Source organism: Hyalella azteca, unplaced genomic scaffold (assembly GCF_000764305.2).
Source record: "Hyalella azteca isolate HAZT.00-mixed unplaced genomic scaffold, Hazt_2.0.2 contig13728, whole genome shotgun sequence".
Lineage (NCBI taxonomy): Eukaryota > Metazoa > Arthropoda > Malacostraca > Amphipoda > Hyalellidae > Hyalella > Hyalella azteca.
The window spans coordinates 335,488-350,020 of NW_025943639.1; the positions used below are offsets into that span (position 1 = coordinate 335,488).

The 14,533-nt window shown below is 38.4% G+C and overlaps 1 protein-coding gene across 3 annotated transcripts; it reads right to left on the bottom strand.

Annotated features, from left to right (window-relative positions):
- Positions 1 to 2,711: 2,711 nt before the first annotated feature.
- On the bottom strand, positions 2,712 to 13,639 carry LOC108670363 (solute carrier family 13 member 5). 3 transcript variants are annotated; one of them, XM_047883818.1, is made up of 12 exons: positions 13,594 to 13,639; positions 8,602 to 8,889; positions 8,265 to 8,514; positions 7,903 to 8,033; positions 7,519 to 7,616; positions 6,762 to 7,247; positions 6,489 to 6,608; positions 5,951 to 6,148; positions 5,405 to 5,493; positions 4,731 to 5,023; positions 4,200 to 4,340; positions 2,712 to 3,577 (listed from the first exon to the last, which is right to left on the bottom strand). In XM_047883818.1, the coding sequence occupies exons 1-12, from the start codon at positions 13,603 to 13,605 to the stop codon at positions 3,446 to 3,448; spliced, it is 2,238 nt and encodes a 745-aa protein (XP_047739774.1). In that variant the 5' UTR covers positions 13,606 to 13,639; the 3' UTR covers positions 2,712 to 3,445. The 3 variants fall into 3 exon arrangements, with proteins under 3 accessions (XP_047739774.1, XP_047739773.1, XP_018013322.1); XM_047883817.1 differs by having other exon boundaries at positions 5,951 to 6,151; XM_018157833.2 differs by lacking the exon at positions 13,594 to 13,639 and adding an exon at positions 9,982 to 10,391 and having other exon boundaries at positions 5,951 to 6,151.
- Between the last annotated feature and the right edge of the window lie 894 nt (positions 13,640 to 14,533).

A 14,533-nucleotide genomic window follows, 5' to 3' on the forward strand; every position in this document is an offset into this window, starting at 1 on the left:
CGATGGTACTCCAATTATATATATATATATAACATAATTATATATATATAATTATGTTATATATAATTATAACATAATTATAATTATGTTATATAATTAATTATAATAACATGAAATTTGTTACTCACAAATTAGTTTTTTGATGCCAAAGTTAGGCTAAATGTTCGCAATGTATAACAAATGACTAGTGAAACGTCTGGATAACGAACAATAACACAATAAAATAGGCATACAACCTGAAATGGGGGAAATGTACCGACTACTTTTCAAAGTTTTGAAAATTACGTCTTAAATAGTTCTTCTCTATTTTGTAAATTTCGTCTTACGTCTTAAAAACTTTATTAAACATCTAGGTTTGTGTTTAAGGATCAAAAAATAATATTATATGCGAATTTATATTTGTACTTCTCATTTTCTATCTATTTTGCAATCGAATCATCGCTTTTAATGGGAGATAACAGACGAATTTCTTCCTATATTTTTTAACGAAAAATTGCACAACAATAATCGGCAGTATAAATACTAGGTATTTTAATTAGTGCATTTTTATTATTGAAGACGTCTGAGCGATGTATTACAGAACTTTTATCGAATTCGTTCAAGCAGCCAGGCGAACTGCACCACAGCTCCGGACAGTCGAGCCTCGAGCCCGCGCTAAACTGAAATGTTCTTCGTGCCGAGCTAGGGACTCAACTGCCGCGGTGTTGCATTCTTGACCACCTCCTACCACCGCACCACCTGCACCACCAGTACATCTGTACCTCCAACCACCGCACCACCTGCACTACCAGTACATCAAACAGCCGAACCATCTGTACCTCCAACTGCCGCACCACCTGCACCACCAGTACATCAAACAGCCGCACCATCTGTACCTCCAACTACCTGCACCACCTGCACCACCAGTACAGCAAACAGCCGCACCACCTGCACCACTGGTACCTCCAAGTGCCACAAAACCTGCACCATAGCTCCAACTGACGCACCACCTGCGTCCCTGCACCACCGATCCCTCCAACTGCCGCACCACCTGCACAATTTCCATCTACCGATTTATGCAGGTGTGAAATACGCTATGACTGATTGGGAATTATGAACTAAAGTTCTCGTGTCTTAAAGTTGTCATATCCTCCGTGATAGGAGGAGCATGTTGTATCCTTTTAAGACTCTTATAGCTAAATTGAAACTTTACAACAAATAGAATATAAACATCCGTATGTACATTCTATATTACGTTTCCATCAAATTACATAAATGGTTTCACTTCGGGGCTCTTCGTTGAATGAGTATTTGAATGGGCTTTCATTAATATACATGACTATAGTTAAAGGATTATTATCAGGGTTACACGGACGATTTGATTATAGGATTCTCAAATCCCAGTGATTTTTTTCCTGATAAACTCTATAACATCAGCTAATAAGGAATAATTATGGTTTGGTAAAGGTCTTAGAAGGAATATATAAATTTTCAAATGAGCTTTTTATTAGTAGGTCAACGTGGGGCAGCGCGCCCCCCCCCCCTTTTTTAAACTAAATTTTTGATGAAGTTTTAATTGATACGAGGTGGTTCTTTGTTTTGTTTAAAGTTACAACTAATGAGGAATGTATGATGTGAATTAGGCGCCTATAGAGTAATTCAATTTTTAATGAAACACTATTTTGTAAAAAGTGTCAAAATGGGCCCATTGCCCCACCCCTGGGGCAATGGGCCCATGGGCTTGGGGCAAGGCGCCCACCCTTGGACCCTTCACCACAATTGCATATTTTTCGTTTAAAAATGATAATACAACACTTTAGAGTAAAAAATAAGAAAAATGTCATTCATTTATTAACAACTCAATAAATAATATCCTTAGCTTGAAAAAATATACTCTTGGCTTAAAAAATCTATCACTGACGTGAAGAAAAATATTTCATTGACATAAAAATGTATATCCTTGACTTGAAAAATATATCCTTGCGTTGAAAAATTCGTCCTTGACATGAAAAAATTTATCCTTGACAAGAAAAAATATATTTAGTTGATCAGAGAAAAACTTCGTTCCAGTTTCATCCATAATCCAGATATTATGTGCAGGGAATTCGTACTTAATCGTGATTTCAGCCAACACCATAAAAACTCATCAACTTTTGGCTCATTGGTGTTGACTGAAATCAACTTTTGGCAATGCAAGAGTCAAAAACTCGATAAGGGGTCATAAATACGCATAACTAGAAACTAAACCTGCTGCCTTGAGGCGGCAAATCAAAAAATCATGCAATATGAAGTGTAATTTGTAATTCAAAAAGCTAGTCATAGTTTTGAAAACATTTAGACAAATCTAATGATGTATAACACAAGACTTCACCATGGGCGCTTTGCCCCGTGACACGCGTGGGCCCGTTGCCCTCACTATAGGTATCATTTCAATTTATATCGTGTCAATATTTTATTTTAAAAGCTAAAAGTCTAAACTTGATCTCAAAATTATCCCTATAAATATTACTTTCAAAATATAATTCACAGTAATTTCAAAAGCTTCATCTACAGTAATAGAAAAAAATTTTATTTAGCAGCAAAAAAATTTTTATCTGGGCGAAAACAGTTATTCACAAATAACTTAATAACGCAAACACTTAGCAAAACGTAAATCCGTACACTTCATCCCAGTGAAACTGTCGACCGGCGGTAGAGAACACGGACCAATATCTGCCATACTTATCGAGAAACTCGCTATGGGCCCGTGACCCGCAGTGGGCTCGCTGCCCCATGTTACCCTATACCTGAGATCAATTTTCTCAGTGACTCTCAATGTGAAATAATTCGGTGATAACGCGAGATTAATAAGTTTGTCTATTCTTAACCTTAACTTTATTTAATATAGTCTTCGTGCTTTGGATAGTGTAATTTGACTGCATCAATGCGTTGAAAATGGCTATAATGCTATACATTAATAAATTACTTTTTCCTTTATATGATAGTTCATGCAATAAAATATGCATGAACTTTTTAGAGTGAAATTATAACGTTTGGCTACTTCCTGGTTATTAAAATGCAGGTGTTGAGTTTGCATTTCAATTTTTACTTATATCTTAGGTGAATTGTACTCTGGTTGCTAATTCTTACTGCTGCTAGTGCGCTTTTTAATGCAGAGCTGCAGCTGTCACTTGATAAATTACCAGAATCTCCATACTGATTCAAATGAATGATCATGAATCATTTAAGTCATCTTGCAGTTCATAGAACTACAAGAAAGTTTTCGGATGAGAAAAGGATTCTTGAGCAGTTTTACAAATCAAGGATCCTCAAGCCGTTGTATAGATCAAGGATCTTTTAGCAGTTGCAGAGATCCAGGATCCCAATCAGTTGTAAAGATCAAGGATCCTCAAGCCGTTGTAAAGATCAAGGGTTCTTAAACCTTTGTAAAGATCACGAATATTCAAGCAATTGTAGAGTTCGAAGATCATTGAGCCGTTCTCGTCGACAAAGCCCAGCTCGGGACCTCGTAGAGATCAAACAAGGCGTCACCCAGAGTCACAAGTGCGACGAACAGAACAACCAAGCAGCACAGCTTCACCATCAGACCAGCTTTCATCTGAAACAAGAAAAAAAATAATTGCAACAAGCAACGGAGGTGGAGTTTGTCTATAGCTCACCCTTAAAGTAGTTTTCATCGAAAAAGTGGAGTTGATTTGCATGAATTTGCATTTGAGTACAGTGTGTCGCACCTATGTCAACCGCTTTGAATACATACCGGAATATGATGTCTGGGTTGCGTCGGCGAGCTAAATTTCATCGTTTATATGCAGAATGTGTGTAGTATGGTGTTTGAATAATCCATTGTATTGTATCCTATGAAATCGCTTCTGTCTATGCCTTTAAAAAAACATCAGTCGAGTTGTTTCAAGGGTGCTCTTAAACTTATAGGGTTGGTGAAAAAATATTTTTGGATTGTTTCAGTGTATCGTATAAATACCCTTCGTAAATGGGTGGTTGAATGTGCAGAAATCAATACTGTTCTCTGTTTCAGGGACAGGTTTGAGTCGGAGTTTTGTGATGTCAATGGGGTCTGGTGCTTTTCTGCTGAATTTTTCAATCGAATTAAATGCATTATTTTTTAGTTACGGAAGGAAAGTTTACATGGAGAGACAATCTCCGATTCTTTCGAAAACATATATTTTACAATATGATTTTCGGCTTGTAATAGCATCACTCACCATATGTTTGGTGGTCATTGAGTCGCAGGCATTGTAAGCTATGGCGTTGGGTGGGTTGGACACGGGCATCATAAGGGCGTATGAACAGCCGATCGTCACGGGCAACATCAGGAAGATTGGGTTCATCCCAAGCCCCAGAGCCTGCAAGCAGAGCCTTCGTGTACAACTTCAAAAATTTAGCACTAGCAAAAAGTATTTTCATCCCTGAATTTAGGGCTGACCAAAACTGCATAAAGGCAGTTTGAATTCTAAACAATAAATAAAGATGAGTTCACTTACATTGGATGTTACTAAATATATACTCTAATTAATTAACATGAGGAATAGCACATCGAAGAATGAAAACCATAAAAAAAATGCGACGGAATCAAGTACGTCCAAACCGTCCAATAATACCGAATTCTTTTTGTGTTTTGCGAATCTTCTCTACGGGTATCGAACAACCTACCCGACTAAAAGAATAATTATAGCTCAGAGTATTCGTCCAAGAAACATAGCATCACTATGACAAAATCTATTATTCTCTCTCACCAGGTCCCGGGCCACTGGCAGGAAAATATTAGCTGCGGTCATGTTTGACACCATCTCCGTCAAGAAGGACGCGCTGGTGGCAACGAGTATGACGATGACTGCATGAGGTAGAATGGAAAAAGACTGCAGTTGAAGACCGATCCATACAGAAAGACCAGACTTTGATGCTCCCTCTGCCATGGCGAATCCACCACCCATCAAAAGGATGATTCCCCACGGGACACCTTTCTCCACTGCTAGCCACGTCAGGCAAGCTACTGGCTGCTGGCTTTCTTTTTCATTCTTTTTTGCGCCTGCAGAAAAAAATTTGTGAGTGGAAATTCTATAAAATTTTAACAGACATGTGCAAATCGAGGGAAAGGAAATGAGATTAATAGGTTCAACAGGTTTTGAGACAGGAAATTCTTACCTTGTTTGAGTTTTTCATTCTACAAATTTATTGAATCAAAAGTTGTGGCTGCATCCAACCCAACATGTTATTGAGCTCCAGAGTCCTCTAAGTAGTTAGTTACTTTTAATAAGGGTAAGAACATTGGCTAGTTGTCAAGTGTTCTAACATTCATCAAATTATATATGATTAAGTTGGTGAAGAAGCCGAATCAATCTTTGAGAGGTGGGAATTGTGTATCAATTCTGGCGGTTTGTGTATTGCTAATTTATTTTAATATACATACCGTCTTTGAATGGCCAAATTTGAGGATTCGCGGGAATAACAAACAGAAGGAAGACAATGAGGATGGCTGGGGTGGCGTTGCCAACATTCCTGAGGAGCAAATGAGCTTAATTTTTTTATCTTTCATTAATTATATTCTGTTGGAAAATCTATGTGCGGAATCGGGAACATTAATTGCACAAGAATTTTAGTAAACTATAAACTTACAAACTTGCCCTGGTGGTTGATGAAATAAAATTCAAAAATTGCTTATATCATATGAAGTGCTAACTGTGACTAAAACAATGAAAAAATCCCTATGATATCAAGGAATAATATAGACACAATAAAAACAGACGGTTAAATTTCAGAAATATATATAATATAAATATAAAATTAATATTTAATATTTACAAATAATATTTCGTTGCATCAAACATGCGCGCGGTGCCCGATCAGGTATAATCACTTTTTTAACTCTTATAAGTGCATTAAATAAGATAATTACAGAAATGAAATATACTATCAAATTGTACACGACATATTTTCATGTATAAATTGCACTCACACTTCATTATTCATAGCATCTACCCAGCCTGCAGTGAAGCCAGGGCTTCTAAAGACCCAGAGAAAAACTAGAATCAAGAAGAGGGTGAAGACTGCGATCTCGTGGAAATTTATGGGCCCCAAGGATTTGTAGCTTCGCAGCACCACTTTTTTCATGTGGCGTTCCTCCTCTACACTGGAGTGAGGCAACTTGCGCCACCTCCTGCAAATATATTGTGAATGAACTCCTACACAATTGTGAATAGATAAAAAGACTTTAAGCAATAAAAAAGGCATTATGACCAATCCAAGTAGTAAGTTATGATAAGAGCGAAAGTTGATCATACCTAAAACAGTAAAACTGCAAAACATTCGTCAATAAGTTGGCCTTTCGCCATTTTATCAACAGAGACAAGATGAGGGCATCATCTTGTCTCAGTTAAGAATAGATCAACAATCCACAGAAAACAAAGTAGATCTACTCTTAAGCATATTGAAACATTTAAAGTTCTTTCAGCGAATTATGATAAAATTTGAGACGATGCATTACTCTTTCTCACCCCCATCCAACGAACATGGCGTCCAGTATGAGGAATGCAAGCAACTCGCACACCAGCATCACCGGCACGTTGAAGGCCATCCATGTGGCGAAGTTGACTGAGGTAGGCTCGGTGAACGTGCTTGTTTGCAAGATTGAACAAAAGGACAAAAAAACTGGTATTGTAACATTGTAATGTAACTAAATCTTTAATTGTTCATCCATTCCCTGATAGAAGCTTTTGTATAAGCAAAGGCATAGTGTTCTCTCATAAATCAAGTTGGTACTTTCTTACCTCTCCAAGAGGCCCCACAAGATTATGTTGGCGCCCGTGCCTGTGGGGAAGGCTGTACCTCCGAGGTTTGAGGAGTAGGCGATCCCCAACAAGAACATAGCGGCCAACTGGCCGGAAAAATCTTCCTGCGGTGCCAGCTTTTTATTCTTCTGAATATTATCTGACTCAATGGACACATTTTCGACCTCATCTGTCTGAGCATTGACTGTGTTTGCTGGGAAAGCAACATTTTCTTCCGAGTTTTCATATGTTTTTCTGCTTTGTGATGTCACTGGTTGCAGCTGCTCTGAACCCAGTTTTCGGTTATCATTTGATGATGTTGAATCCTGTTCATCGTTGTCGGAATGTTTTGAATTACGTTTTGAGCTCTCCGTGCGCTCCATTTGAACGCTTGCTAAATTTCCACTGGTCGTACTGAAACCATTATCAAGAGACTGAATTTGATATGCTTGATCCTCTCCAAGATTTTCGATCGATTTAATTGTCCTGAAAAATATATGTTGATCTTGATTACCTGTTATTTTGTTCCAAACAAATCAAGTCCCGTAAAACCAAACCAGTCGACGGTTAAATATAGCCATCTGATACCACTTACAACATACACCTGAACTCAATAAATCTCTGTCACTCCGATGAACCCAACGCATCTTTCTATCACAAACGTTGTCTTCTCTCATGCTTGGCATTTTTTCATTAAACGCAAAATGTTCATGAATTGGAAAGTGATCAGCAAAAGGCAGGAGTTTTTCGCGCTTACTTATCGTTCGCATGGTTGGTGAGGTTCTCCGTTGATGGCTCTATGGTGACCATCGTTGTAGCTTCGGTCGAATCAAACTCGCTCGCCTCTTCCCGATCCTGCCGAGCATCACATCGTGAAATCCGCCATGAATGTGGTCCAGTTATGCGATTATGAGGTAGTGCATAATTATTACAGAATAGTTAGTATTTCTGACAGGATAAACATCATTACATATCGTACGCTATGGCACACGTGGCATGAATGGCAGTGAATCACGTGCCAGTGCAGATTAATTATTATTCTAGTGTTTGCTCCCACAAAATATGCTGCATTACTATCGTAACTTCACAATATAAAAAAATCTAAATCCAACGGCGGACATCTTTTATAGTCATTTTTTACCTTGTAAAGGGCGCGCAAAAGAGCTTGTACGATGGGCACCATCATGGCCGTGGTCGCGGTGTTGGAGATCCACATGGACAAGAACGCTGACGTCACCATGAAGCTGATCATCAGTCGTCTTGGGCTCAAACCTTAATGAGTAGAGGTTAATAATATTGAAACTCGATATGGTATTCAAGTCATGCCAAAATGACGAAGTTTAAATTAATGAAAATTCAATTGATGCTACTTTAAGAGCTGTTGCCTGCAAGTTATGAAGTTAATTTTTGCTACGAAGCACTTTTCGTGCTTTTTAACGAGCGAAAAAAATTCCGTTGAAGCAGACTTTATTCTGGTCACCTTAGAAGTGATGAGCAACTCACCGATTTTCAGGATGACGAACAGAGCGATCCGCTTATGCAAGTTACAGTGTTCCACTGCCACCGCAACTATGACGCCCCCCAGGAACATCATGACGGTGCCCTTGAGGTACTGCTGGCACACCTCTCCGGTTGATAAGATGTCCAGAAGTGGGTAACCGAAAACCGGAATGAGAGATGTTACTGGCATCGGTACCACGTCCGTCATCCAGTACACGGTCATCACCAAAATGACGTAGGCACATTTTGCTTCCTATGTTGGTTAGAAAAACACAGAGATCAAATGACTTTTCTTGGCTGTATTATTGCAAAATTTTCCCTATGCATAATTGACACTTACTTTTGTGTTATTAATAATCGGGATGAGTGCAAAGACGAGAGGCGTGCCAACGAGTACCACTTGAGACCAGTTGGACGACAGCCATCGCCATGCATCCTTTACCAAGTGAGTGCATTTGTTTCTTAAGGGATGTTCTTGATTTAAATCTTTTTCATTGCCGGCACTCGTTGAGGTTTCATTATCCCGTAGCTTGTCCATTCTTCCAAGCCTGTTACTATGTGACGAGTGTCGGCTGGAACTGCGTTCGAGAGGCTTTCTCTTGCCTGCTGCACCTCGATCAGACCAGCTCTGTTAGTGAACAATTTCAATGTTAACATTAACCGTAAAGTTTGGGGGATAGCCGCAATACCTCTTCGTGCATCTTCGTTTAGACTAATTCTGAGAATTAACTCGTTTAGGAGGTAAATTGAAAAAATGGCAATGAAAGGGCTAAGCTTAAATTAAAAGGTTTTGCGTTCCCGTTGGAAAATACAGTTTAATGAAAAATACGCTATGCCACTGAAGTAATGCTAAGCGAGAGAATTTTGTCACACAATGCAGCACATCAATGTTTGTATACACAATGCAGCACATCGATCAATGTTTGTATACACAGTGCAGCACATCAATGTTTGTATACACAATGCAGCACATCAATGTTTGTATACACAGTGCAGCACATCAATATTGAGTACACACAATGCAGCACATCAATGTTTGTATACACAGTGCAGCACATCAATGTTGAGTACACACAATGCAGCACATCAATGTTTGTGCACACAATGTTAACGAAATTAAATGTAATTAATATGTACATGCATGATAGAGCATATAAACGCTAATGTTCAAAATACACTGATTCTTTCGTCGAACCGTAACACCTCTTAAATGATGATTTTTTGAAACAAAATTCCACTCACAGAAGATTTTCAAACAAACTTGAGCAAAATCTATTAACGTCAGCAGGAGTCATGATGAAAGATTGTTAACGACTGGGGGCAGAATGTACTCTGATGGCTATAATACTACGAGAATGTCCTAACGCCAGTTATATAATATGATATAATGTACTACGATGACTATAATATTACGAGAATGTCCTAACGCCAGTTATATAATATAATATAATGTACTCTGATGGCTATAATACTACGAGAATGTCCTCACGTCAGTTCATAGCAGGCACCTACGTTCCAAGGCTGTTTTTCACAAGTTTCAAGGCGATCACGGCAGTTGCGGTGATACGCAAGGTCACAATCTTCTTTCACTTAAATGAAAAAAAAATATCCAACTCGAAGATCATTAATAATATAGAAGATCCATAATCCTTGCAACAACCTTTACAGCTTAACCTACACGCAGTAGCCAAAATAATGGAGCGACACCACATACACTCACCGTTCAACCGCCGCATGCGGAGTGACTGCACTCTGCATTCACTACCGCAACTCGTCCTTTTGATTTCGCACGACGCCATGTGACTGCCAGAGCAACGACTTCTAGGCACGGACTTCCACAGCGCTTCAATAAAGTTACAATGACCTGACATACATATCACTCTTCTCTCTTACTAACTTATGAATAAGAAGTGAATTCTTTATTGGTCTTTTCGAAATGAGAATGAATTACCTAGAATTACATTTTTCACTTGATACATTCAATCTATTGCAGTGTTTTACTCCCTATTTGTCAAGTAAGTAGTTGGATATACTTAGTTTGATTTATAAAAACTATTTTAAATATTACTTCATTCCATGTATCGTTGTTTTTAACTTATCAGCACAAACGGTACTTATACAGGAGAAGGATGGTTTATAATTCTAGAATGAATGACTACATTTTAACACGTTGAGAGCAGCACAGCCCTCCGGTTGGTCGCAGGATCTTTTTTCTGGACAAATTCTGCTGTTGAGTTTTTTTTAATTACATTGGCCGGAAAAAAATATGGTGGCGAACTTCCTTAATAAATTTTGAAAAGTACGAGGAATATAAAATTTAATTTTGCATCGGAACCTACAAATTTACTAGTAAATATTGAATATGGGGCTTTTTTATTCGCGGACTTGGCGGTTTTTATTTAGGCCATCAGGCAACCGCGGTTGGTCGTGCCGCACTTAACGTGTTAATGAGCATTTTTGTTAATTAAACTAGAATTATTTCACGCTTATCAAAGAAATCAATATTTTTGAGCTAAAAAAAAAAATTTTTAGCAGTATACATATTTCTTTGACACTCAAGATCGCATCGTTGATTATCTCTTGACCTCCGTTAATATAGATTGAGTAGGCATGCAGGTACAGAGCTGGCCTCCAATTAACATCAATCTAAATTTGTTACTTGATACGCATGGAAAAAACTTCCCTTTCAAATTGTGCATAGAAATTGGCAATATTCCGTGAAAAGGATAGCAAAAGCTGTCAATAGTTGTCAACAGTTGTCTAAAGTAATTTCAATGCGTAATGAAAAATGATCCTAGTGGTGAAATGCGTGAAGAGTGTTTCAAAAATTAACATCCGATATGACATGTCGTAAGCTCGAACACCAATATAATGTACAAGTACATCACTAAATTAAGGAGACTCGAGAAGTTTTTTATGTAGCTGCGCTATGCTTTCGTCTTTTGTTGACCAGGTTCCCGCTGTTAACGTGAGGAGGTGGTTGCATTCGCTGCGGGTATTTTTAATGATCAGCATGGGGTGGTAACTACAACCTCGTGTTGCGTACATTTTTGGAGATTTCCGTAATTTTATTAAGATTCAATACCGAAAATTGTTCCTATTGTTATTAGAATACAGCAGATGTGACATTCATGATCTCTTTGATTGGTGGACGTGGGCACCGGATTTACCTTCTGGCTCGAGGTTCAGAGAACTTGAGTGAAGTTCCTTGGAATTCTCACTGTAATGGAAAACCTGAAACGAATAAACTTCACTGGAGGAGGAACCCTATAGTTCGTGTAGTCTGGAGTTCCCGCTTGCCGCGAGTTGACGTACAGACCAATTCTTCAACTGCGGTATTGGGCTTCGTAACACAAATGTTTACCCCTGCTTTTCGTGTCATTATTTTGCTATGGGTCATCCGTGCGTTTATGTATTGAGTTAGGTCTCCGGTAAGAAGGGCTTTTTTTTGTGTGCACCTGTTAGCATGTCTTGTCTATAGGGACTAATATGGTGCTCGAGGCAAGCTAGGGTTGAGCTATTTTGAAGTTCCCAATAAAGCTCTAGTTATTGAAAAGTCTCTCCTTATCACTATCGCGTCCATTATATTGACAGATAACATATATATTGTTGTAAGCTCTCCCACAACAATGTCATGAGCTCAAACACCAATAAAATGTACAAGTACATCATTAAATGAGACTCGAGAAGTTTTTTACCATAAGTCTACAAAATAAAGACGTTTATCTTCAGATGCACGGAATTGATGTGAAGGGCAGTTAAGTGCGTCCCATTCTCTAAAAAGCAAGTTCTGAATTATACACTCCAATAGCTGCTGTTATCATGCGCTTGTTCTGAGTATAATTGTTGTTGCATTGAAAGCACATAAATCAAATTTAAATAATAAAAATTACATGCAGTATGGTCGGGTGAACATTGAGGCCAGCGATGATAGAGCAGCATCCTTTGTCCTACCTCCCCGGCCACTAATTATTTGAGGTGAAAATTTACGAGCTGCGATGCCAGTGTGATGATGCATTGTTCTGTGGGTAAAGTCAGTCGATCGAATCCGTCTCCGATAAAAATAATTCCGAGACGGATTAATAATCCGATAGAATAATAACAATAGAAAAAATAATACTCCGGAGGATCCAGGTATTTTTCCTTTAACAGTGTTCTCAGCTAAGAAAACAGAAACGTGCTCCCTTCTCCTGCAACCGCAAAGACCAGATAAAATTTTCGAAATTCTCCTTCATGTTGCACAATTTCATTTATTATTTTCTGTATCCAATATTTTAATGTTTTGTTGGTTCGAACGTTGTCTCGTCACTAAAAAACCATGCGCGATAAGAATTACTTCTAGTCAATCATCTTACCAAAAAAAAAGCTAGAAGCCTTCAAGCGTCGATCTATCACATTTACGAAGAACTTGCAACAGCATTCAAGCACTGTTGAACAGCTCAGCGAACAGATTACCAGCGAAATAGTGGCGCACGCACGCCACTCCATCGTCGGACACTCTGGGACACTACAAACTTGCCTATACACAGACAACAGCGATTCCTCGGAATTTTCCATAGCATCGTCTAATGCCCGTGGTGTAGGAAGATCAACATCACACTTGCAACAAAATTCACGCTGAACAGACTCGCAAAAAAACTTGGAATGCCCGTTGGCATCTGGAACTCCTGTTGCGGTCCAGACGCCGTTTTAAGTATAGGACTGAAGTTGGGATTCACTCAAGCGCGCAGGTGCTACCTAACGAGCACTATAAAGAAGCTCAAGAGTTTTTCTTTTTATGCACCTGCATACTGAAAAAATCCATGCTTCTGATGCTTCTTACTCCTTATAACAGTCCTATATTAAATATTTTTCAGGATGACTGTTGTTTCAGGATGTCGGTCAATTTCACCAGAGAGATTTTTTTAAGACTTTGCTATTACTTGTCGCTGCACCAGCCACCCAGGCCCAAACAATTTTCCCGGAGTTTATCGCGGAAATCCAATCAACCAACAGTCATCCTGAGGGTCTTAAGTAGGATGACTCCTTGAGCCGTACACTGCTTTTAATGAACCTTAAGATAAATGGGTTTATATTCTGAAATTCAAATTAAAAACCAAAATATGAAATTCGTGCGTTTACATTAAAGATTTGAGGCTTTCTGAAGATCAAAACAATACCTAATCTGATGAAGGCTGACAAAAAATTCTAATTATAATAACAGATGAATAAAAAAGTACCTAAATAAACTATTGTTAAATAAAATAGGTAACGAGTCAATAATCATTCATATGTGCAACCAACTGTACAGCCTGCGCGTATATATACATACTTCCTTCATGATAACTCTTACTCGCGATCCCATGACCGGCCTCAATTCTTGTGAGCTTCCATCCTTCACGATTTCATCCGTTTCTTCCTCTTCATCCGTTTCATCCGTTATATAGGAGAAATTTCGTGAGCGGATGCACTGAGGCATTTTGGAGGAGCATACGTTTTTGCAAATAGAATCTTTGATTGTATCTTTAACGATGGAATGTTTTTAAAAAAATATCGGTTCTACGTAAGGTATTTTGGGTGATGGAGGACTCCAAATGTTGTATGAATGTGATGCGTCAAGAGGAGGCACGATGATAGAGCATATAAACACATGATAAACACCGCCTATTATATGTGAGATGAAATTCCTAGAAGCTGTATTGAAAGGGCCTAGGAATGATACCGCAATTTCGTGCAATCAACGCTCGGATGTAATTTTGCTCAATTTGTAACCACCGCAGGCTGCATCTTGATCACATGATTCAGATAAAAGCAATGAGATGTCAAGTTACGTAACAGGCGAACAGCACGCTCTTCTGGCCGCGTAATGAAAGTTCATAAGTGAAAGTTTCATTTCCTGTACATATATAGCGCCTACAGAACTCGCTTTCAACTTACGTATGTCTTTTCTCATCATTGTATTGACATGTCAATTGGTGTTGCCTTACTATTTCCATTTTTTCGAAAAGAAATTTTTGAAAGTGCGTTCAAGATCATGGTTTTATTTATTTAGTTTTTGTTTCAGCAGCTAAGCTCCCAGTGCCAGAGTAAATTCAATCATTCACTTATGAATCTATCTTAATCAAATAAAGCTAAATTTTTATATTCATGTAACCAGATAAAACAAACTTACAAAATTGGGTGGGAAAACTTATACCATTATAAGCCTAAGTGTAGGGATCTTAGCTGAATATTCAGGTATACTTTGGGAAACAGAGGGAGAATAAGAATAATAGTAACTAATGTGTGGGACG